Source organism: Scatophagus argus, chromosome 16 (assembly GCF_020382885.2).
Source record: "Scatophagus argus isolate fScaArg1 chromosome 16, fScaArg1.pri, whole genome shotgun sequence".
Lineage (NCBI taxonomy): Eukaryota > Metazoa > Chordata > Actinopteri > Scatophagidae > Scatophagus > Scatophagus argus.
The window spans coordinates 18,471,028-18,497,333 of record NC_058508.1 but is presented as its reverse complement, the minus strand read 5'-3'; the positions used below and the strand labels follow the sequence as shown (position 1 = coordinate 18,497,333).

The window sequence follows — 26,306 nt, the reverse complement described above, 5'->3', positions numbered from 1 at the left end:
GTGTGTGTGTGTGTGTGTGTGTTTGCTGTTTGGAGTGCAATCACTGACGAGCTTCCAACGGGAATATGTACGATGTGCCGTCCATGTGGTCTCAGTGAGCTCTAATGAGTCCTCCCGATAATAGTGCTTAACCTTTACAGTGACATTACAGACCTGACGTTAAAGAGGCAAAATGTTAAGTGCGACAAGAGGTCTTAATTAAGTCCTGTTCCTGCATTTCAAGCTCCAGTACTAAAATATTGTGTGCAGGGACACAACAAGGCAGGCATGAAATCCAGACGTCCTCAAATACGAAGTTCTTAAGCCATTATGTAGTAATCATAATATATAGACGTATAGGGATAAGGGCTGTGTGTTGGCAAGAATCTGGTGACACGAGATGTATCATGATATCTGATATAATGATATAATGACGTATTGCAATACTGTAAGTCGATATATTGTGCTTTTGTCAAAAGGGATTTTAGGAAGTCTTTCATAGTATAAAGAACACAAAAACATTTGCATAACATCTGATTTGAAAAGTTGAATTTTTTATACACGAACTGCCTCCATAAACTCGCTGATGTGCCCATGTGTCTCACAGTCCCTTTATTTCCCATTAGAGCAGCCTATTGAGCCGTTTGAGTGATGGGGCTCAGACGTGAATATTATGAAGGCGTGGCCAACAATCAAAGTGCCATTTTCCAGGGAGGGCCGTGTGCGTCCTCATTTGGTTTTTTGGTAGACGAGCAGTCAGTCAGAGTCTGCCTGTCAGCGGGACCTGAGCGCTCCGAGCAGGACAGGAGGTGCGGGCTAAAAGCGCACCGGCTCGGCGCATGTATTCGCTCATTTTTCTTTCTCGTCTTCTTCTCCGCTGCGCCTCTCATCGGATGCTGGATGCTATCCATCCCCGCGTCAAGAATACACCTCTGACGGACAAACCATGGACAGTCTAGGGAGCCGTTGTAAGATTGTGGTGGTCGGGGACACACAATGTGGGAAAACCGCACTCCTGCACGTTTTTGCCAAGGACTGCTATCCAGAGGTGGGTCTGCTCAAAGTCCGAACTTAAGTCTTGCTTTTAAAATTTGAAGAGAAATGAAAGTGAGGACCGCTGGCGTTAAAATGTAACGCTGAACAGTTGAACTTCAGCACTTGTTCAGCAGGTTACATCCACCTGCTTACAGGCAGGAATGAGTGACAAAGCGCTGGTAGAACTGCAGTGAATGTCTGTAAAATCACTGTAACAGTCCTATAATGTCTAAATGGACTTTTATTGTGTCTGCGGTGCTGCCCTTAAAGCTTTAAGGCGTTGTCTGCTGTAATATCACCATGTTTCTAAAACATCCCCAAAGGGATTTACAACCCTGGCTTTGCTGTGAAATGTGCCTGCTGTTATTTTATTTGTCTGCTGCATCATTTCAGATATGACATTCCCATTAGTGTGCTCCTCTTAAGTGTGTGGCTGTGCAAACACAGACTGATGGTTTGCCTCTTAATTGGATAACTACAATAAATCCTTTATTTTCAGAACTACGTGCCCACGGTGTTTGAGAACTACACGGCCAGTTTTGAGATAGACAAGCACCGGATTGAGCTGAATATGTGGGACACGTCAGGTAAGACGGTTTCATATCTGCTTCTGCACCATCTCTCAAGGGCTGACATCACCTCCATCCACCCCCAGCCCTTCTCATGGCGCCTGTCCCTGGCTGTGACCGTGGGAGGACTGCCTCCAACTCCCCTCTCCAACTTTTCCAGAAATCAAATTGACAAATTGCTTTGACCTCGCCAGCATCACACGGATGGCTTTTGTTTTAACCTTCTCCTTCTTCTTCTTCTTCTTTTCAGTCCGGGGCATCTGCTATTTATGATTGTTGTCTTTACAAGAAACTTCGGTGCCAGCGATGCCTCTTGTTGTCTGGTGTTTGCATTCCTTCCTATGCTGTCCACTGTGTGTGGCTGGCTCTTCCCATGCTCCAGCCAGGGTCAGGCAACTGGGGGGGGTTCGGGGGCGTGGGCGTGGAGAATTGAGACAGGATGTGCCCTAAGGCATCAGTAACTCCCCTAACTGTTTAAGTGAGTTCATCAGAGTTTGACTGATGTGCCGGTTTGCTGACATGGTGGTTTATACTGAGCCAGATACGTGTCATGTTGTCATGTTGCACTTCACAGTGCACGAATGACATGTGCTTTCATGTTAATCTACATAAAGTGGAAAGTTTGTCAGTGCTCACTGAAAAGTTCGGTTTTAAGGGTATGCCTACGAGCATATTTTGTGGCATCAGAAGTAATTTTGGAGTCCAATCCTGGTCCAGTATCCAACTTTAAACAGAGTGACGTGGTGACCTGAAACCTCCAGTGCACGTGCAATGAGAGGAGACTTTACAGCGAAGCAGGAGGCATGAAACGAACAGCCTTTGTCTACAAGGTAGCAGGAGTAGGTGCCTTTTCAAGGATTTTAATGTGTAAATTACCTACTGGATCTCTATCTACTTATCTTTAAGTTTTTGCAAATTTTATTTATACATTTATTTAAGAATCAGTAACACATAGTAGTGCTTGCAGACTTTACACAGCTGGCCACAACACCAACCTCCCTTAACCCTGAAAGAAATTCACTCAGTTTGTTTTTTCCAGGTTCATTCATCAAGGTTCAACTGAAAGCTTTAGTGACTTCTTCTAAATGTTTCTTTTGGAGCTTTTCCACCCAGAACACGATTCTTGAGGTGTTAAAAATGTCAAGTTTAAACTCGTTGGACGCTGGTGACGTCAGTGTGAAACATTGTAGTCCCACAGAGAGGAACTGTCAGCAGAGTTGTGCCATCAGAAGGAGACTTTTCTCTGAAAACAAAGCCTCACTTTGTCTGGTAAATGGCTTCTTATGTGAACCAGTGCGTAAATATGCTTCTTGCTTGCTGGGGAAGTAGTTTTGGCCACCAGGCAGCCAGTTTCATCAGTGAGACTCCTTCACAGAAAGCCTTGCTCTACTTTCATCCTGGTTTTATCAGCATGGATGGATTAACTGCTCTGAGCTACCCTGAGATCCGCATCTCTTCACAGCCATCTCAGGCTAGAGGCTCCTGTCGGCTATCTGACCAGTGACATGGCTGGCCAATCAGAGGAGACTGAATATTGGATCCTCCCAGGGGGAAATCCTTCTTTTACCATAAACATTCCCAAACCTAAAACTATCTTCCGGGAGAGATGATGGGAGTGTTTCAATGTTACATGGTCGGCGAGTGAAAGAATGTTGTTTTTCCTTGGACCTCATGGTGACCCAGAAAGTAAATCTGCTCAAGCCTGTCAGTCAGAGGGTCGGGTCCTATGGGGCCCAGGGCCACAACTTAGAAGAGTTCCTTATCTCGGGGCACTAAGAGCCTAATGATGTCACGGGAGTGTTGTGCTTCTGTCCATCTTTAAAACCCTAAACCACCTTTGGCAGTGTGAGTCTTTAATCTTCAGCCAGGAGCCGCCCACCCCACAACAAACATGACGTCACCCAACCCATAGGGCAAAAGTGTGTGTGTGTGTGTGTGTGTGTAGTAAGCATGTGTGCTTCTGTGTGCGTGTGTGTGTGCTCAGAGATTCTTGTGTGGTTGTGCCATTATTCACTGATTCACAGCAAACACAGATGTTCATATTTTCTCTCAACAAGAAAAATAATTGGCTCACACTTGGATGAAAAAGGCTTTCATCTAAAGAAAATAGCATGTCTCCCCTCGTTCCTCTTTTAGACTCTGATTTTTTTTTATTGCTTCACCCGCTCTCCCCTTTTCAGCTCTGTTTTTTAAAGAATTTCTCTCATGTACACTTGCAGCAGCAGCAGCGGCAGTTATGCCAGTTTAATACCCAGACTCTTAGGGACGGTCACACTGTCATCTATAACAGAGACATTTCCAACTAAAAGCAGCAACAGTGGAGCTGAAATAAATGTGTGACATGCTCTCGCGAGTTAAATCTTAGAAGAAAGTCCAAAATGGAGGGACCTAACATGGAAATTTTGTGCCAACAGAGATTTCTTCTTGTGCCCGCTAGGTACAACCCACAGCACATCAGTTCAGGTGCATTACAGACCTCCCATACTTGCTGTTTTGGGAAAACATGCAAATAAATTGTGCTGTGCCACTTTCTCTTGCCTACAGGCTACACTGCACTGAACAGTTTATTTCAACCTTCCATTTGCATCAGTCAGTCCTACACTTGCTCTTCCACCCCAGGTATACAGCTGTTTCTTTTTCTTTCCCAACAACCAAGCCTTCAGCCTCTTCACATACAGTATTGTCTGCCTTTTAATTGCTGGTGAGGTCTGCCTGCTGTGGTCTGGCTCCGCTCACAAAGCATTATTGATCGCTATCTGAGGCCAGGCTATTTAAACGGCTTGTGTCTCTCTTGGTTCACATTTCTCCGGCGTGGTTAGATGTCTATTGCCATTAGAAATGCTCTCAGTGTTCGTTGTCGTAGCATGGAAGTCAGCCATTGATTAGTTTGGTCCCATTAATTCTGGGTCTTCTGCGAGGTCTGGCACAATGCAGGATGGGTGAGAACAGGGCTGGGTGTTTATCTACTTGAGGTCTTTACTGTGCATGTGTGTGTTTGTGTTGCAGCTCTAAATGAATGAGTATTTTAAGAAGCACTGAACATAAAAATGGAGGCCCTATGGCTGCTGGGAAGCAGAGGGCAACTTCTCAGCTGTGCTTTGTATTCTGCCATGCTCCAGACCATCTGGAGAATTAAATCAATTAGAAAGTGATTGAATGGAATTCAGATTGGGGGGGGGCACACACACTGTATTTGTGTGTGTTTATGTTAAATGAGTGAGCGGCCACATGGTGATAGATGGTGTGGTCTGTTCCGCCATTGCATGTGTCTGTGGCTTAATTGACTTTTAAAGCAACCCGAGCTGTTAAGTAGTCAAAATGTCAATGTGGCTTGGTGATAACTTGCCTGAGGGCCATTAGTGATTACTATCTACGCCCAGGAGGCCCATTGGTAGTCAGCAAGTCTGTTTTTTTTTTTTTTTTACCAAGCCTGGGGTATTAATGCAGTCTTCCTCTCTTCCCAATATGGTTAAGGCTGCCTGGGAAAGATTTCCTCTAGCTTTGGCATAAGACTAATACCCCACTCAGAGGTGTGTGCGTGTGTGTGCGTGTGTGTGTGTGCTGATTCTTCCACGCCCTAGCCATGACAGGCCGGGTTTTTCCCAAACTTTCTATAGCAGTACACTCACGTCTCTTTCTGTTTCTCTTCTCTGCTGCCTCTCTAATGCTTGACCTCATTCTCACATGAAGACTGGAACGTACTTTTCAGTCCTGCTTTCAAGTGGCAATCCATAAGAATCTAGTTTTTCTTTTGTCTTTCGCTTAAATCTTTGCTTACCAATCGCTCACGCTGTTTTTCAACTGTACTGTCCAGAATCACCTGTCATTCAGCTCTTATCGTGTCCTGTCGATGAATATTTCTGTTGAGCACCTTTGTCTGATCAGCGATGTTGGCTATTGCTTCCCATTCTAGCCACCCAGTTCTTTCATTAAATTTATTGCCAGACAAAATGCAGCTGCTGTTGCTTCTGCTGCTGCGAACATGAAACGCATCACTTGCTGTGCAGTGGAGGATTTTTCCTGCAATAGACCTGCCTGACACCGGGAGCTCACAACAACAAATATAAAAGCTTTCATGAACCGGCTGCAGTTTGAAGCGCCGTTGTGCTTCACAGTCAGTGATGGAGAGCGGAAAAACACGTATTTATCTGAAAATGTCACAGATTGTTATCTTAAAAGAATCGTATAAAAAAAATAAAAACTCACATGAGTTTCAGAGCCGTTTTTCTTTTTACGTGTCTTCAAAGTCGCTTTGAATGTTTTTTTTAATGACTCATTTCTCACGACAAAGCTGCCTTGTGTTTTCACAGTCAGAGGTGTGATTGTTTTTGACTTGAAAGATGATAACAAGACACTGCAAGTGTGTAACAGCTCGCTCAGAGTCACAGCCCGGCTGTCTCCCTCCCCTCTCGTGCCGACTTTCCAGCATTCCTGGTGTCTTGATGCTCTTTAAACTCCACATTCTGAGCGCACTGGACCAGTAGGGCATCCAGAGGCCTGTAAAAACACCCTGAGCTCAGTGGGCTCTCTGTTCTTCAACACTTTCCGCTTGATTAATCTTTAATAGAGAATGAGTGAACTACAACCGCAACGCAGCGCAGAAAATAAACTCAACAACCCTCCCACCCCTCCTGCCCACAAACCTGCAGCTCAGTGGAGCCAGCGGATGCTCAGAAAGTCCTATCTGAGGAGCAAGCATGCTGATCACAGGAGATAACATCATCTGCTTTTGGCTCTTCTCTTCCCGTGTGTTCGGCCCCTCTGAATCTCTGCTGTAATGTTAGACTGAACGTTACATGATTGAAAACCAAAAAAACTCCTGTGTTTTCCCTCACTGTTTGAGAATGAGATGCTGTACGAGTGGCTGCTGGAATTGTAACCACAGACAGTTAATATACCTTTTGTTTATTTTTGTCAGCATCCTGCGGGGAGGATGACGACATCCTTTCAACCGTTGCTCACAGGCCTGAATGTATGCGATGAGCCCAAGCCCTGAAAGTTGTTCCTACACCTAACCAGCCCAGGGCTATAACTGCCTAAATGAAACTTGTTTTGATGATGCATAACAGGCTGGAAGGCACTCCCCTGCAGTGGGGGAGAACGGCTGCATGACAGTTTCGGGTAATGAGTAAACAGAAAATAGTGCAAGCGTGGTGAAATACTGTAACTCAAAATAACTGTTTGTGCCCTCTTAATTAAACAAACACACACACTGAAGAAGTTCCTCCTCGATCTCCTTGGTCCTCCACCAGTTCATCCTTACAGAGATGATGTTCGCCAGAGCTGAAACTAATGATTGTTTTCCTTACTGATTAACTGGATTATTGTCAAGTTTTCCATTAGGAAGAAAATAGTGAAACATGTCAGTCAGTTTCTCAGAGCCCATAATGATGTCTTTAATCTGCTTGGCCTCTCCAACCAACAATCCAGAACTCAAGAATGAGTACAAAAGCAGTAAATCCTCACTTTTGGGAACATGGAAACAATCAGTGTTTCTCATTTCACTTTATAAATGACTTACACAGTGAATCAGCCGTCAAACCTGTTTGTGATTAATTTTCTGTTGATTTACTCATCTCAGCAACTACTGGATGAATTAAATTTTTTCAATATGCATTCATGACCTTCATGAAGATGAATCCTAATGTCTTTGGTGATTCTCTGTCTTTTAATCTAACAGCATCATCAGCTTGATTTCAGGCGTTTATCTCAAAGCACGGCTGTGCCTGCAGCCTCTCATAGACACCAGCATGGCTCTAAGCGCTGACACATGAAGCAGAAACAGGCATTTCAGGTCTAACATGCACCGTGGTTGTGAAAGGAAGCCACAGCATAAATCTAATGGTTTCCCTCTTCAGTCTGATGGCTGAAGTGTGAGCACAGGAGCAGCTCAGCACACAGTACAGTTTGTAGTGATGTCCAGGTCTCCAGTCTGCATAGGCCAGAGCTACCCGAGTGGGGCCAAAGTCGAATGACCAGGAGGTTCAGTTTGGCTTCCCCCAGATGTTTATGTTTTTATGTAATAATAAAGTTTATGCTGTTTTATATTTATGAGGTAAAAATGGTCATATGCGTATATCAGGCTGGGTGACACTTTGCACCAGGAAGTCAGTCAATTAAGGGAACTTGAAATCCTACCATTTTGCATCTTAATACAATACAATGCAATACAATACAATACAATATAATACAATAGGTGCTTCATCATTAAGTTTCAGTTTTGGCCCTCCAAGGGACGATGTTTGGGCACTTCTGTCGTAGACACTTTCCAGAATGCCTGGGCATGTATTTTTGGACTGACTGGGCACCATTTTGTCCTCTGAGCGCGACATAAGGATCTCAGAGATTAGATTCTGGCTCCTCCTTGACTCTCATCTCCCTGGCGTCAAGTTTTGGATGAGCCTTCAGCCTTTCGGGCAGACTGAACCTGATAATCCCAGGGATTACAGTTAATAGTTTGAGTCGACAAAGACGTATTACATTTTAGAAATCAAACAGCGAGCCCTGCATGTGGTAAAGCAGTTGTGCAGTCTTTGCATGTCACTGTACTGTAAATTGTACACACCACTTTACATTTTATAGTCTGAGATTTTAGTGAATTCTGGACTAACATAAATATATGAAAAACTTCCTTTGATAGATTGTAATTATTTGAATTCATTCACTAATGCATGCAAATAATACATTACAGCTAAAGAAAATGTAAATGTGGTGACCATTTGCTTTATTTAAACGACCACTGAGAGGCTGTTGAATGTCTTAAATGTCTAAGTTTTTCACTGAACAAAACAAAAACTTTAATGTACTTTACAGCCCATGAAACATAATTGCTGCATAATCACACATGAATGCACATAAATAAAATGTCATCCACAGAAATACAGGTGCACGCATACCTCACACTGTAGATAACTATAATTATTTTGCCATTACAAGAACAAATCCTTGCTGTGTCTCCATCATTCCTTTCTTCCCCCTTTTCCTTGTTGCAAAATGTCCTCAAGCTGCAAATGTCTTGAACAATGATGGCCTCATGCATGCACAGTGCTGCACTTCATTGCACCCTGCCTCTCTGAGTGGGTTTGTGTGACAGTATGGAAACTCTGGAGGGCAGCGGGCAGTCCTGGCTGTTGGGCTCGATGTCTTGGTTCTTGAGCAGGCAAGCAGCTGTGCTCCATCCCTGGAGGTCAGCAGTCCGTGAATCATATTTTTAGACCATTACACAAAGGGTCAACAAGCTGAAGAGGGTATGGCTGCCCATTTGTTACAGTAGCTGTAAGAGAGGATGAGGAAACTCTGTGCTAGTTATTTATCCCATCCTCTTTCTCTTTTCCCTTTCCCCTTCGTCGATGTTCTTCATCTCTGATAGCCCATTAGTCCAGGCGCCTGCCGAAGCACCACGTTGAGGTCACCAGCAGTCAGGAGCCGTGTTAAGCAGGGGGTGGGCTGAAGTGCTGCATGAAAGCCAGCCAGGCACACTGACAGGGACACACAGGCTGTAATTACCTCACAGAATACCCACACACACACACACACACACACACTCGTGTAGAGACCTATGCTCGCACACAGAAGTGCAGGATGCCTGCTGCATCACACAAGCATGCAGCCTCTGCTCAGCCTGTTTTTACATGCATACAAAACGTTGTGAGCATCTCACATGTGCATCAGCCCATAAACAATAAAACAAGCGCTTCCCACAGGCCCCAGAGGACACAGCATCCTGGCCCTTCAGATCTCTTATCTCTGTCAGAGGAGCCTGTAAATGTGACCATGGGTACACATTCCTTCAACACATCAATGCACTGTCAGCTTAATACTGAGCACCAGGCAAAAGTGTGTAATCTGCTTAAATAGCATGTCCACTGCTGAACAGCACTGCGCACTGCTGATAGGCTGTATATGGCTTTTACTTAGTTAATGTGCCAATGGAATAATCAAAGCGATATGTTATTAGGAAGCGAACATTAACTGGACAGAATTAAAAGAAGTCTTTTGGTACGTGGGGAGGGAAAAAGAGCACTTTAGGCTTCAGATGAGCTCACACTGACTCAGATCACAAGCCCTGTCTTAAGCCTTGCTGTGCCGTGCCACTAACAGAGGAGGATGGAGCTTTTAGAATGACCGACACAGAGTAAAAACGATAAAATGAAAAGATATGAAAGGGTTTTGTTGGTATGCATAAAAGGCTGCAGGAGTACACACTGGCAGATATGAGGAGGGCAGAAGTTTGCATGCATGTACATTGCATTCATATCATTGCAGCCATTTTAACTTATACTACTGTAATACACACACAGGAGATACGTGCACAGGTTCTGTTTATTGTTGTTGATTAACTTTAACTTTCTATGTCGTAATTTGAACTTCAGGAAAACCAAAAAGTTTTAAAAGAATCTTAATTGCGGCCTCTACCACCTCCCGAGGGAAATTTCTGGCTCTTTAGTTGTTAAATGCCTCACCGTGTTCACCAGCTTCTCGCTGACGGCGTGCGTGTCTGCCGTTGGTTGTGAGCAGGTAGTGAACACTGGGTTTTAAGAACGTTTTCTCTGAAAACAGCTGCCTGCTGTGACCAAAAACTACACTTCGAGAGTGAACCAAAGCAGCACAGTTGTGTGCTGACAAACCACTAAAAAGCCCAGTCGTTACAAGACAATGTTAAGCTAAAGAGAGATGCATGCAGCAGATATAAAAAGACAAACATGTATGTATAATGGATTCAAGTGAGTGCATGTTTACATGTGTGAGGACATGTGTATGATTGAGTGGGTCAGTGTATGGGAATTCCAACAACTCTGACCCCTGACCCCCTCCTATTGTTTCTCAGCTGACCAGAGGCGTAATGGGGGCTGATGGGAGGTAGCCGGCACACAATGAGGCTGGAAAGCGGAGCAGCTGCTTCGACCAATCGGGAAACAGATTTGGTGGGGGGCCTGATGCGGGTAAAAAAAAAAGTATGGGTGGGAGGTGTGGGGGTGCTGCCCTTAGCGCATGTTGTAACAGCAGTAAGTGTTCACTAGATTGAAAAGTGGGAAAGGGGACAGAAGGAGCAGACAGAAGGAGAAGGGGACGTCTGTGCTTTTCCCACCCCCACCCACCACCCCACCCTTCAAGCCTTTTTGTTGTGAGTAGGGTGTGTTGGTGGCACCCATGGGACCTGACCCACTGTGGTACTTGGGGGATGCAGACTCACGAATGCCAACTGTGTCTCAGTTTTAAACCACCACAGCAGTCTTGTTACATGCTCAACACTACATGTGAGCTACATGTGGCCATATAAACAATCCTCTGGGGGGTTTCATGCAGCAGTTTTGTATTAAGAGGTGGGGGAAGCAAGCTTTAATTGTGCGTCCCCAGTCTTCATTGACCTGAAGTAACGTGATCTATGGCATGATACAATGCAGTAGGAAGTTATTGATCCTAAATGCATTCGCTTCAAGGGCACATGGACTTTACCAGATGAACTGGGGGACTTTTGTGTTATAATAAATAAGAGACTAAACAATAACGATGGCCAGTTTGATGCTGGCTTATTTTCTTGTCAGGTGGTTTAACTGATCAGACCTCATCTTACATTTTACTGTGATATTCTACATTTTACATGAAGTTAAAGTCATGAGAATATTCTCATTTATCAGAGCATTATCATTTTGTGCTTCATTTAAGTTACGTATTAACACAATGTGCACACAGTACATTTTTCCTAAAGGATATTCAAACAGAAGCAAACTTGTTCTTCTTCATTTGAAATCAGTGAATACACATGATAACTCTGCAGTTACAGTGAACAGTGAATGTAATGATCCTTCTCTCAAGTCAGTATGTCATGACGCCATCCAGATTCAATTTAACAGCAGCAACACAATTTTCAGCAGGCCAGTAACTGGAACTTAATCTCTAAAAACCAAACTTCAGCATGTGCGATTGCTTATTATATGCCCCAGCACTGTTCATGTGTTTGGAAAATTGACTTTACCAGGAGAAGAGACACAAACTAATGCATCCTGGCACTGAACCAGACGTTTGTTCCTGTTCAGCAGCAGCAGCAGCAGCAGCAGCAGCAGTGAATACCTCAGTCATCCAGTCAGACAGGAAACCCACACAGGGATCTGTGGCTCTGTGTGTTTTCTCCCAGTCCACTCCCTCTACTGACTGCAACAGAACCCGATGACGCGCCAGCTTTGATCAGCCCACTTCAAACAGCCACACTGACTGGTTCTGCTGCTCCCAGAGCTAGTGCTCAGTCCCCCTGGCCCCCCACCTCCACAGGAGCAAAACCCTCTCAGCATCCGTCTGCAACTCATCCGAGCGTAAGGGGATACAGGGAGAAAGAGGCCGTCTTTCACCTCCATCCTTCATCCTCTCGCCACCTGCACCTCGCTCACACACACTCGACAGATCCCATCATTTATGGATGACTTTATTTATAAACAAGATCCAATGTGCACTCTTTCTCGCTGCTGCTGCTTTTGTGGAAGTGAAATTGCTCTTGAAGTGGTGCCATGTCTCCCCGTTGGCCCCCCTGGGGGGTTGCAGAATGGGCTGGAGGATAGATAGCACCGTGATAGGGATGTGTTTGGATGGTTATGCACTGGAGGTAGTGGAGTCAGTGGAGCAGAGGATGTCATTTTCCACTCACAAGTTTTTCTTTCACATGCCTGTCTGAATATTCTCACTTCTTCTTTCATATTAGACAGACCTCTGCGGACAGAGAAGCTGCAGTCTGTGTTATTACAAGTTTTAATGAAAGTCTTCGACAAGTTTTGAAAAGGGAGAGTATCAGATTGAAAGATGTGTAGGAGTGGAAATAAAGGATGATATCTCTGATGTTTTCCAGGTGAATGAGATGAATTTAAATACTGTGTGTGTGTGTGTGTGTGTGTGAGGCGATGGCAGTGTTTGAGAAGGGCTGGGAGCTTTTCAGAACAGAATTCATTGTGACATTTCACCAATGCTTGGTCAAATAAAGTTGCTATTTGTCAACTTGGCGCCATAAAACATAAAATACTCAGCGCGGCATGAGGTTTTTTCAGTTACTGGCATCCTTGCCAAATGGAAGTGCCAGTGCAGTGTCAGCCAAATACTTTCAACACCATCAAGTTTGAACTTTGGTTATTTGAGAGTTGATTGTAAAAGCTATGTATGCAAGAAAATTTCTTACTTTGATGCCACCTGTCGATAGCTTTGAGAATGACATGGCAGTAGATAGCAACGCACACCCAGGTTGAATGCGGTGTGTACATAATCTGCCAGGTATGACTTCTTACTGGTATGTGGTTGTCCAAGATGGTGCGAATGACGCTGTGTTGCATCATGCAAATAGCTGAGCCGGTTTCAACCTGTTGTTTTGGCCGGAGCCCTCGGTATGATAATCAGTAAGATGTGATAATCACATAAATTTACAAATAATAACTTTAATTTTAGCTTTATGGTTATGTAGGGAAAATTACAGAGCTACCATTTCACATCACATGTCATTAGCACACAGCACAGGTTTAAGTTTATTTTTGTTTGTGGTCACAAAATCACCGTTTTTGCCTGCTTGAATTTACCTGAGGTGCTCTGTCTGTCATGGTGACCCAGTCTTCCTTTCATTTGGGTGTCTATGTAAAGCAGTAGTCCGCCATCTCCAGGGCGGACAGTCCTGAAAGCCGATCTGATCAGCTTTTAAGGAGTGAAACTGAGTTTTTCAACTGGCCTCCTTTCTTTAAAAAAAGAAAACCACACTCCTTCAGACTCTGAAATCTTTGGCTTTTACATGTTCAAGTTGAACAAAAGCAAAGCAGAAAGACTTGCAGTCTGTGTTGGGAATATCAGAACCAGCTGGGGTCCAATGCTGGTGAAAGACGTTGTGCAAAGAACAAATAATCTTCAAGTCAACATCTGGTGCTCTTTAACCAACTCTTGTCTGTTTCTGTGTTATTTGGTGGATCCTGTCCAAACAGTCTGCTGCTGCTGCTGCTGCTGTTACTTTGACGAGTCTCAACGGTTCTGGTGTGAGAGGCGCAGAGCTTGAGGAAAGACAGGAACGGATAAAAACAGTTTCTGCTTGTGCTCCCTGTACACAGTCGTTCACAGCTACTTGACTCCCTCACAAAAACAAACGCCGGGTAGTGTTTGCATTGTAACATTCAAACACAGGAACTCCAAGGAATTAATAGTGGAACTGCACCAATGCAGACTGCTACACCGAATCTGAAGTCATGTCTCAGTTTATGTTTTTTTTTGTTTTTGTTTTTTTTAAGCGAGACAGGGAATATATAGATCAACAGAGGAAGTGGGCAACAAAAAGCGGCAGAGTGATCTTTAAAAGTAAAGCACAGCACCGACCTCAGACAGAGACGGAGATCAAACAGCCGGAGATGACATGCATAGTTATACTGTATCTCTGGTGGAATGAGGGTCTCTGTGTGTGTGATAATAAAGGAGGGGCTGAGGAGAAACTGAAAGCAGACACACACTGTCTTCATCCTCCCTCCCCACACGGAGTGAGCCTGAGACGGACTGTACCTCTACTCCGTCCCCTGCCTGTGCTGTCAGGCTGTCTGCGGACAGCCACACTTTTTCAACCTGCGACTGGACAGCAGATGCAGGCATTAGCTCCTCGGCAGCGGAGCTCAGAGCAGATCACTAGTGGAAGTTGCTCGATGCCCTTCAAAGGCAGGACTTCCTGCAGAGAGAAAGCACTGGGTCTTTGATCAATATCCCCCGTGTGACGGCTGCAGACATGGAAGGTTAATGGCCATTTAACCCAGTGTCACCTCCACTGTCCTGCCTGGGTGCTAATGCCTTTGAAAACTTGACAGTGCCATCTCTATTACCCACGAACAGCTTTCTCTCTCCCTCTGTGCTATATGTACTTATACAGCCTACAGGTCAAGCTGCATGAACAACCAAAGACATAAGCCCCAGTGCAGAGTGTAGGCCAGCTGAAGCTTTTTAGTGATTTTCACTCATAGAGGCACATCAGTTGAAACAGACAGCGTGTTCACAAACCCCTGCTGCTTATCTTGGCAGGTAAGACAGCCCACATATGTAATTTGCATTACGGCGAGCCAAATGGAAATCAGACATCAGACGCATCAGTGCGTTTCCTGTGTAGTACAGTCCATTTTGCCTGTAGTTGTGGCGTCTTGTTGTTTGGCAGAGGAGAGCAGTGCTTCAGTATGGCCTACAGCTCGTCCATGCCCTGCTGTTATGTACCAGAAAGAGCGCTGAGCCTTGTTTTTCCTCAAAAGAAATAATGAATGAGTTCAAAAAAAAACTTGGATCTCAACAACAGTGATAAGTTCACATTTTGAAGAATGTGAGTGTAGAAGTCAATAAAACAAAAGACCCATATTACTGTACTGAAGCCAAAAAGTCCATTTTTGTATTAAAAAATGATGGATGCAGGACTGTCTCCTGTCCCTGAGATCGCTCACTGTCTTTTCATAAAAATTTAAAAAGCACCTGTCGTGTTTCACGCTTAGGTTATACAATAAATAGTGGATGGAGCCACCATGACTTCACCCGTAGGTTTCTAGAGAGCTAAAGTCAACACTCACCAGAGACTCTGTTTGTTTCAGTTATCCCCCGTTCTTTTCTTTTTCCCATCTTTTGTTCCTGAAGTAAAGTACATTCCCTCTCCATTCAGCAGTCACCCAACATGACCCTAGTCTTTGTGACGAGCTAAACTAACCATGCTGCCTTCTCTCTTTGCAGCAAATGGATTGTAGCTCTTAAACAAGTGCCTGCGAACTGAAGCAACTGACTGCCCAGAAAAGTATGAAAATCATCAAACCTGCATTTGAAAATTGTCAGCAAAGGTATATTGCTTGAAACTAAAACGTATAATCACAGACTGGCATGGTTCTTCTCAAGGTTTAGTCCTTGATTGCCAGCTGATGTAATGAGTCCCGAGTCTCTGTTTATGTGAGGAAAACTAGTTTTTGCCAGGTAGACTGCCGGGTGAGTACAGAATTTCTGCCAGGGTCAGAGGGTCCAAGTTGGTAAAATGTATTGGATTCTGGATGTGAGACTGTAAAAGAAAGTTTTATTCCAGGCTTATGTTCACATAATAAAAGACACGCGGTCTTCATCAGCAGAGAGGCACACCGGGTCAAAGTAACTCCACCTCCTCTCAAAGGGTGTCTTGGCAGCAGTGTCGGTTCATCTCTGTTTGAGTAAGAACCCTGATCGTGTAGAAGTCAGAACAGTTCACAACACAGCCTGGGCCGTCAGCAATGAAAAGTCTGCTCAACCTCTGAAAGGATGGAGCACCAACCCTCTTCTTCTCTCCTTTTAGTCACCTCTAACCATCAATGCACCGGAGTCATTAGTGTCCACAGTCCCCTCGCTCCCTTGCTCTCTTCTTCCTTACTTCCTTTCAGGGTCTCACAATGAAACCATTTGCATCCCTCCAGGTTGCTACGATACTCGGCCACCCCAACTTGAAATGTATTGCCTTTGCTTTGAAGGTGGATTTCAAGAGGAAAACAGCTGCAGGAGAAGAAAAAAGACGCAGTGTGTGTGTGGCACTGAACATGTTGTGTTTCTAAGGTTGCGACTAATTCAATCATGCGAACTGTTTTCGTTTATTTGGTGACATTTGAGATGGTGTTTGCTCCCTTACACCCTGCCTTCATTTGTGCGCATGGGTGTTCTTCAGAGTCTATATGGCCTAATGAGGCTGTTAGTTGCTGTTGACTTTCCACCATATGTGCATGAAAACATCAGAGGAGCCTCGAGGCGAAGACTATTCTTCTCCCCTCACTCATAATGGTTTGCTTTTTAGCTGTGTCTGCAATGATCATGCAACAAACAGAGGGAGAAAAGAGAAGATTCCTGCTGTGACGTTACAGATGAATGCGCTGAAGACTGGAAGGCTTTGCACACTCAATTGCGCAGGTTTCCCGAAGAATCTTCTACGTGAAACTGCACCGTATGTGTTTCATCGTTGAGTTTGTTTCTTTGTTTGTCCTCACGCAATGGAAATTCTCACAGAATTTGAATGAGCAGACAGAGACCTGTCATGTTTCAGACAGATCGTCTCTGCGGCGTAGTCCAAGTGTTAGGGGACAGGAGGCTTAAATGAAGCCATACCACAAACCCTCAAGCCTTATTACTGTATGTTAAGTTCCTGTCTGCCTCGACATCCTCTGGGATATTTCTGGCCTTTGATGAAGCTCGACTGACGGCTGGTTGAGGAGCGTTTTCCTCCCACCTCTGTCACCTCTGCTCAGAGGGAGCCTCCTGCGTGGCGCTGCAGCTCGGCTTAGCGCTTAATTACCCCTGTGGAAAATAAGACAGAAATCCACTTTCCACTGTGAGAGATCGCCGGTGCTAAATCAGGCTAATGCTAATGCTTGAGGAGGAGGTTTTGTGAGGGGTGTTTTATGCCTGTCCTTGGCACGGTGTGGCAGGGTCCCTGCTCCTTGCCAGGCGTGATGGTTTTTAGTGGTCCCTGCCAGGCTCTGCTCCCCTCCTTCTCGCTCCTAGCCCATCCATCTCATCCTGCCTCTGTCTGAAATTCAATTGACCTTTTGTTCCACCTCACAGCAAATGAGCACAGACCACCTCCACCATTGGCCAAACCAGAGCTCTCATACCTCTTTATTTGATCTGTCCAGCCGCATTCAGAGCTTTCATTACATACCCAAACAGCCTCTGCACACCCTTCTCCTCCACAGCTACATCCTCTTTTATCTCTGGCCATGTTTCTTTGCTGGTAGGTGGCGGTGGAGGGGAGGTGATATATTTTACAAAACTCTTTTTCCTTCTCCTCCTCCTCCTCCTCATGTTCTTGATCGTTATGGTGATTGGCTTTTATTTGTGCCTGCTCGGCTTGTTTTAAACACAAGCGCTTTTTCTCCTCTTTGCTCCCTCAGAGGACTTTTTTTCTGACTTTGTGAAAGTGCTGAGGTAGCTTCCCTGTCGCTCAGAGAGGGAGAGCTCTGTATCGCTGCCTGTTGTGACCGTGACCTGTCAATCATTTTGATCACCAGGATTGTCAAATTGATCCCAACGGCCTCATTCCAGCCAATGATTACACCATAAGTCAAACAAGCACAATTTCCTCATCTTTCCTTCATCTGACATCTCTTCCCCTCATCTGGATTCTGCTTCTAATTCTCCAGTTGCTTCTTTCATCACCGCATGCCTCTGCACCTTGCCCTCGTCCCAGTGTCAAAGTCATTAAATCTTTTCTGTCCCCCTCCCACCCCCACGTGCTCTGTATCTGGTCTTTCTCAGCTCTAACCTCAGTACAGGTCTGCTGCACTGTGATACATACTAAAGACCAACTTCAGCAGCTATAGCACCTCATGTGTGACCACTACCAATCAGAGCTCACTGTCACACAATGTGCGCTTTGCTGACTGTTGGAGTTGGCATCTGTGTGATAGGGATTTGTGTGTGTGTGTGTGTGTGTGTGTGTGTGTGTTAGTCCTGCTCTCTCAGCAGTACAAAACAGTTACAGTCTTCTGTTAATAAGATGAACGGGGGGCTATGAATACCTGATAAAATCCTGAAAGGTGTAGGTTAAAATGACATGTGTTTTTTATCTTTCTTTCTTCTATATTATAATAAAATTGTGGCTACAGTATTTTTAAAGGTGGAGAAACAAGATTGTCATAAGTCTTTGTATCGAAGAAAAACTGCCTTTGGGCTTTTGCAAAGTTCAAAAGCACCACACTGACCAGCGAAGGTGCTGAAAGAGAAACGTTTTATTGTATTGTTTTCACATGCACCAAGCCCTCACTGCCAGGCTGTGCAGTAATTTTGCAGAGGTTATTGCAGTTGAAATTGCCAGTCATGCGATCTGCAGGGGCCAAGAAACATTTCCCCTTTAACCAGTCATTACAAAAGGATCTGCTGTTAAAACATTGAAAAAAACACCCATACAATCTCAATTTGTGTTGCAAAAATTTCAGCCATTAGAGCCAATTTAAAAAGTTTCAGACAGCTGTATCAGTATGTTATTTACTTTTCCTTCCTGTGTGCAGACAGTTAGCTGGAGGAGGTCTCTAATGCACATGCCCTACAGGTCCAAAAATGCAGACTGAAAAGGCTGAGACTGAAGAACTTTTATGGTGTATGCAGGGGGGCAGATTTCATTCGAATTAATAGGGAATCATTTTGAAACACAATATCCAGTCATCTTTATACAACCACAATATACACGCAATGAGCAAGAGGGTGACAGGCCACATTTCAGAAGCTGGCGATGCATGTTGACTAGGCTGCAATGAAAGGCTAGAAGAAGACAAAACATTTTTTTAAAAAGTCTTATGAGACTGGTTAGGCATTTGGAATATATCTTTGCCCGCTAATGGCAAAGTGCATTTTGGTGAGAAATAGAAATAATCAAAGCTGCTCTCACTCGGAGGCACGTAAAGCATCTAGCGTCTTTAATGTGGAGCCTGTTGCATTGTTCTCAGCAGGGAGGGAGCAGGTCACCATAGGACAGCCAGCTGAATGATGGGGGCCACGGGCCGCGTGCAGCTATTGTCATAGATTCATTCCATCATTAACAAAGAGAACATAGTGATGCTAAAACAGGCTGTAGCGCCGTTGTGCAGACTCCATTTGCCCTGCCAGACAAAGACATGCAGGGCTTTAACTGGCTGACTGCCCATTGTGTCCTCTCTGGTATGAAGTGGCGGCAAGTATAAAGATAATCTATAATTATCACAATCAGTTTGAGCGACCTGAAAGGATTAAGTGTAATCTTTGTTATGTTTTATACACCAAGTGTGCAACGCCCAGCCGCAGTGTGCATTCACAGATTTATGGAGATTTCTAGCATTATAAGTGAAGTGATTTATCTCCAAACATGTGAGTTTCCCTGAATCTAAATCCACCCTATCCAGCCAGGGTTGGGCTGCTGCGAGTACAAGTTCAGGTTCATACCAGCTCCCAGAGGGGTGGCAGGAGGGAGGGTGCCCACAACCACAGTCACATTTCCCAGTAAAGCCCAGATATTTTTTTACAAGCCTCCTAATGAGGGCTGTGAGAGAGCAGGACTCGTGTAACTGAGCAGCTTGTGAAAGTACAGAGGCACCACTCTGTCTTCAAATCTTATCAAGGTACAGAAATGAAAAGCAAGAGTGGGGAGGGGCATGTGAGTGAGTGCCAATCTCCTACAATCGAAAAAAAAGGAAGATTTTTAAACAGGTACCATTTACAGGAGTGACAGGAAGAGGGATGGGTCGAGAGAATTAAGGGGTCCAACCTTTAGTTTGGCCTTTGTGCTGGCATTCGCTGTTGTTTCAAGATGATAATGGATTGTGTGCACAAGTCCTCCAGTTCTCAAACCACTATAATTCACTTTTGAGTGTGTGTGCTTCTCTGAGTAACTCATTCCTCATGAAGCGTTGTGATGAAGGGAAGCCGCAGCTGTGAGGAAGCCCAAGAGACAAAGATACTTAAATTTGCGTTCACAACTGTTAAGATCAAGGCTCATTTGCATCTGCAGACTGCATCCAAGCTGCAGTGTATCCAAGTTCATGTCACAGCCTCTGCTTTAATGGGATATCCATGTTTTCGTGACCTTCAGATCACCTTCCAGGGATGTGCTGTATGTTTCTAATTGACAGAAGAAGCCATATGGTTGGGATAGAGAACCTCATGGGGTTAAGGTGGTTAAAAACAAGTACACACAGGAATTTCTCAGAAGACACCATGACCTTATGCCATATGTTATTGTGTGTCCACAGGTTCCTCTTACTACGATAATGTGAGGCCGCTGGCATATCCTGATTCAGATGCGGTTCTCATTTGTTTCGACATCAGCCGCCCAGAGACTTTGGACAGTGTCATAAAGAAGGTCAGTGTTTTTTATTCTTTCTCTTGCCTCTCAACACTTTGAATCAGCATTTAATATCTGCCGTGACACCAAAGAACTAACAGAAAAAAAGAAAAAAACAGTTTTTCCTAATCAGCATCTTGTATCCGCTCACATTTCTGTGCCAGCAGCTTGCATTTTCACGGCTCAACAATAGAGCAAATCAGCACAGAGGTTAGAGCCCCTCATTCCTTTATCTCATCAAAACGTCCACGGATACTTGACCCGCGTCCCTCTGAGGAATGGAAGGTCAGAATGAAGAATGAGAGGAGAGGCTTTGCAGCCGGGTGGGTTCGAGAGGAATATCAGATACGCAAATTAGCCACAGCAGGCATATCAAAGAAGCTGTTGTGGGCATTTGAAATTTAAAATCTGAGTTTTATGCAAATGAGTTGGCAAGATGGCGGTTTCAGATTCATTAGGTGGCCTACGGTTCACATGTGGACACCCTGGGGTTGACGACTAAAGTGCGATGCTGGACTGGCAGGGTTGTGGCCATGCACATGTTTTTACCGTTGTTTGAAATACCTACTGTACATGCAGAGACACCCATCTTAATGGGTTTGTTTGTGTGCGTCTGTGTCGTGTAAAACAGGCCTGTGCCTTTTAGTGGTCTCTCATCTTGAAGCCATGTGTGTGTATTTGCCTTTGAACTGCGATCCTTGTGGGCCAGAGACAGTTCCCACGGCCGGCCTGTTGACGTGTTTAGTGGTCTGAGGGGAGCTGCTAAAATGCCCCTGCAGACTTGTAGATCTAACCCAAGACACCTTTTTTTAACCCACAAATATCTCACAAGCCTCAGTGCACTCTGTCAACAGGGGGAAGCAGAGCCGCCGTCAAGCTTTTTGGTTTTCCCATGAATCCCTCGACAGGGGGTTGCCATGACCCCTGACTCCTAGCTGTCGCCCTGGTAATCTCTGAAACTCAGGGACACATGGAAAACCTGCTGCACAATCCCCATCCCAAATTAGACTCTTGACCTTTGGAAACAAGCAGGTCACAAAGGTTTCTGGATGACAGCTGGGGGAGGAGGGAGGGTTAAACAATCAAAGCTTTTGATTGGATGTTATTGGCAGAATAGGGATGGGCTGAAAAGGTCAGAGGTTGTTTTCAACGTGACGAAAGAATGGACACCCTTACATTCTGCACGAGGCATGTGGAACATTTCAGGGCCGTCGACTGCTGTTGTGTGTTTGTGTCGTGGGGAGGACAGACGGTGTTGGTTCAGCTGAGTTTCAGAGGTGACATTTAATCTCAGGGTGATTTTAGAAGGTAGACTGCACAACCTTTTTGCACAGAACCTAAAATAGATTTGTTGACGGGGCTGCGTGAGGAAGGTATAACACACTTCAGGTACTGCAGAAGCCTGAACCAAGCTGGTGTGAATGAAGTCACATGGAGTTCAAGCTGGAGTTTTGATTTAATTTTACAATGAAACATTGACAAGTACATGGGATTATGAAAAAAAATAGGAAGTTAGTTATGATGCTTTTGCTCAGAGCTGAAGCGATTAACAGAATTAATCGATTGGTTGTAACAAAAATTTTCTTCTTCCAGTTTCTGAATAAATTCAACATCTCTGGGTATTGAAGTGTCGGTCAGATAGAACAAACAATATTTTGGAAAATGAAATGATTGAGAGAATAATTGAAAACAGTTGTTAGCTGCAGCCTGCAACTGACACAACATCGTTAAAATGCCAGACACATTTCCAAAGAGCCCAAGGTGATGTCTTGAAATATCACAGTATAACATGGACAACAGCAAAATTCTCAGCATGATGAATGAGTTAAGCTATTGATAAATTATTAAAATGTTAATTAACTAAGAAGTGGATTAGAGAACTAATGTTTTATGTTCAAAAATATGAAGGAACAGACCTCATATACTCATTTAGTCTTGCAGTGGATTTAAAGTTGTAAAAAAGTATTTAAAAACCATTTTACGTTCCCTTTGACACGTTTGGTGAACAAATCGAGACAGAAATATTCTCCCTCAAGCTCAGGCATCCAGTGAAAGCCAAAGGTCGTCACAGTATCTCAGTAGCTCACTCACTACTCACTCGCTTTGCTCTCGTATTTTTGTAGAATCAGAAATGTAATTCTGCATCTGCCTTTTGGGTCTCGTCTGAACAGTGGCAAGGGGAGACGCAGGAGTTTTGTCCTAACGCCAAAGTGGTGCTGGTGGGCTGCAAGCTGGACATGAGGACAGACGTCAACACCCTGAGGGAACTCTCCAAGCAGCGCCTCATCCCCGTCACCCACGAGCAGGTGAGAACAAGCAGGTGATGGATATGTGACGAGAAAGGAGTGGGATAAATAATGATAGGAGGTGCCTCCCCTGAGGGAAGAAAGACAGACTGCAGGAAGAAAGACAGATGTGAGAACAAGAACGGATGCAGAAAAGAAATTAGAAAGCGTTCCAGAGATTCTATATGTTTTATTTTTTTTCTTGGATCAGCAGTGGTATTGCCTCTCAAGTGAAGTCCCACAGGAATGTAGTGTGAGAGGTGGCTCACGCAATATAATCAACCGCTGCGGAATGAGGGCTGCGTGAAACCCCTCGGGGACGTGCTGCTAGGGTTGGCGTTTTGACTGAAATTTTGCTGACAGGCGATGTAAGGTTGCTTATAGCGAAGGCCGCGGAAGAAGCACGGGCGGTTAGTGGAGTTTATGTCGAGGGACACATTTTTCCCTGAAATGTAATATTCATGCATATTTGAGGATTTTCAAAATGCAGGATGAATAGAAAAACGGACATTGATAAATGAGTGAACCCTTTTATCACATGCCGCCGTGACCTCTAAGCCAAGGGGATGGGGAGAAGAGGAAGGGGATGATAAACTGTTCTGTAAATCTGTGAATTTTAATCAGCTTTCAGCCTGTTCATTTTGTGCTTCCCCGTGTTGGACATACAAAAAAAAAAAAAAAGAAAAGAAAGAAAGAAAAAAGACTGGTGGGGCTTTTTTAACCGCCACACAAAAGCCCTCAGAACAAAGGAGCCTTTTTTCCACTGCTGTCTGAGAGCTCGCCGGAGGCTAAAAGCACGCAGCTTCCAAAAAAAATCAGCAACCGAAAAAAACCAGGCATTTCATGTAAATAAGATACATAAACAAAAGATGGAGTGGCATACCACAGAGCTAATGTAAAATAGCTGGGGACCCTTTGTGACCGGTCCCACATTAATCTATTGTTTTGGTCCTTCTCAGTCACTTTTCCTCAGAGGCAACTGTTTGTCCCTTTAACACACCCAGAAAATGTGTGTCACACAGCAGATGCCAAAGCTGGGCACAATAAACATTTCGGTGCTTTAATCCAATAGCTTGTGTTGTTATCCTGTTGGTGATCTTAAATTGAATTCCAACACAGCTGAGGAGTCGGTGGCAAGAATGACCACTGGATGAACTCCAGACATTTCCGCACTAATCTGCCTGAGATCCGATCGAGCTTTTCCGCTTGCCACGGCAGTCTCTACCTCGGCTCCCCCTCCCTCAATCCAAACTGCCATTCCACCTAACGAGGACTCCATTGCTTCTTAGATGTGGCCCCAGTGCACGGTGGTGATAAAAATCAAACAACAAAGCTCTCTGTGTTGGAGAGCATGCGACTTTTGGTTCACAGGAAATGCAGTCTCATCTGCTGGAACCTTTACATGCGTTGATCCTGCACCAATGTAGGATTAAAGTCTGATCGTGAAACAAGATGAGATGAGGCTGGACCGTAGCGAGGAGAGGGGCCGAGGGACCTTCAAATTAAATTTGTGCCTGATTTCATCTCAAGCAAACAATTTATGGTCTTAATTAACTGGGTATATTGTAACATTACTCAGGGGTAAGCTCCAGTGATAGAGGAGCATAGTCTCTTCTCTCTAAATAGCTGTGTAGTCCATGTCAGCACCGGGCCCAGCGGGCTCTGTGCCGCTCCATTCCCACTGTCTTCCCACAGACTGAGCAGTAGCTACATTATTCATGTCTCAGATGGAGGAGCTCCATTTGTCTTCAGACATGTTCAGACCAATGATATTCAGTCTACACCAGATTGGAATCTTTGTTTCAGATGTGCTCCCTCTTTCAGAGGCGTTTACTCCTCCACTGTTGAGTTATAGTTCCTGCTGATGCCAAAGTACATTGAAGGATGGGATGGGTGTTGTGAAATTTAATTTTTTTATGAAGTGCACACACATCACCTTGATGTGGAGTAAACCCAGGTCTATCAAAGAGTCTGGCTAAAAGCCTGAGGAGACACAATTTTGTCAGGAATTCTATTAGAAAAACCACAGAAAAGCATTAAAAGGAGAACAAAAGGAGAAAAAATATGCTTGGTGGGTGCCAAAATGTTCTAAAAGATGATGTTTTGTGATGCACTTCAGGTAAAGTGTTGCGTGTAGTCTCCCGTTTTTGCTTTTTTCCCCCATAAAGCATTTTGCTGCTTCTGTTTCTGCTCTATAAATCAAGTTAGCTTGCTTGCTAATTTCCTCTCTCCATGTTCCAGGGCACCACGATAGCTCGACAGATCGGAGCGGTGGCCTACGTGGAGTGCACCTCCAAGGTTTCAGAGAACAGCGTTCGAGATGTGTTCCACGTCACCACGGTGGCATCGGTGCGGCGGCCGCTCAAGCCGCAGCTAAAACGCAGCAGTTCCCGCAGAGGCCTGAAGCGAGTGTCACAGCTCCCCTTGCCTCCCCTGCCGGGTCGGACTGAACAAATGGACCAGGCGCCGGCCATGAGGAAGGACCGGGCCAAGAGCTGTGTGCTCATGTAGAGACCCATCAGTATGAAAAATATATATGTATATACATAAACACAGAAATATATAACAGAGGAAGTCTATTTATTGTTTTGTTTTTTTGTCGTTTTTTCCCCCTCGTATCTTCATTTTTTGCACTGCAAAGGAGGGAGGAAATAAGAAACACGGCTCTGTGGAAAGAAATGCTTTGTTTTTTTGTTTTTTTTTCCTTTTTTTGTTGCGTGTGTTCATATTTTCTAAGCTGTTTACGTATTCGTTGTTTTGAAATGATGACAAATTGGACTAACCCTCTGGATATGAGGAAGCTGTGATAGTGGAAGTCTCGGGTATTAAAGAGGAATTAATTTCCTGAAACCGCTCTAATAAGAGGAAGGCGCTGCGGCGATGCTGAGGAGAGTGAAGTGCATGTGAGGAGTACCAGTTGAAGCAGGACATCTGGGGATGAAGCTGGTTGTTTTCAAAGCCCGTGTTGCTCAGAGAACATGAGGACTAATCATCTAGCTGCCGTGTCTCAAGTTGCTTCCTGTTGCCATATTTGAGAGGAAAACCTGTACGTTCAGTAATGCTGAAAAGGGATTAGATGAATGATGGTTCAAACCAAACATTGGAGGCTGGAGATGAGATTTTGTAACACTGAGATATTGTAAAGGTGTGTGAGCATTACTACCACAAGTGCATTTTAGAAAAGAAAGTCACAACATATCTGATTTAATTTTGTTCCTTTAACACTATTTTTCTCATCAGTTCCAACTGTGTTTGATTCACTGAAGTTAATGCTGTTGTCACTATTTTGAAGATGTTTCTTTGTGAAAAATAAAGTGGTAAAATGTTAGGGATATTTTGTTGTACTTTCACTAAAGTCAAAATAAAGCAACAGCTTGACTGTAGAGTGATAGGACAAAGAGTTTCATTCTTTTTTACATTAAATGGCATCAGAGACGTCGATTATGCTTAGATGCAGCAAATCAATCATTCACAGCATGCAGTCCTCTCTCTGCTACTTCCCATCCACATGCTCTCCTCTTCTAGCCTTCAAAAAGCCATATCTGTAAATAAAAAGTGTCCATTCCCTGTGTTGATGTCATCTCCATGCTCTCATGTTGCCCTGTAAGCCGAACAGCACAACAGCCTGAGCAATGAGTCAGTCTTTCA

The 26,306-nt window shown here is 44.4% G+C and overlaps 1 protein-coding gene across 1 annotated transcript; it reads left to right on the top strand.

The window, feature by feature from the left end:
• The first annotated feature begins 687 nt into the window (after positions 1 to 687).
• rnd2 (Rho family GTPase 2) lies at positions 688 to 26,052 on the top strand. Its single transcript, XM_046416162.1, has 5 exons — positions 688 to 1,027; positions 1,514 to 1,601; positions 20,282 to 20,391; positions 22,545 to 22,679; positions 24,900 to 26,052. The coding sequence occupies exons 1-5, from the start codon at positions 926 to 928 to the stop codon at positions 25,167 to 25,169; spliced, it is 705 nt and encodes a 234-aa protein (XP_046272118.1). The 5' UTR covers positions 688 to 925; the 3' UTR covers positions 25,170 to 26,052.
• Positions 26,053 to 26,306: the final 254 nt, after the last annotated feature.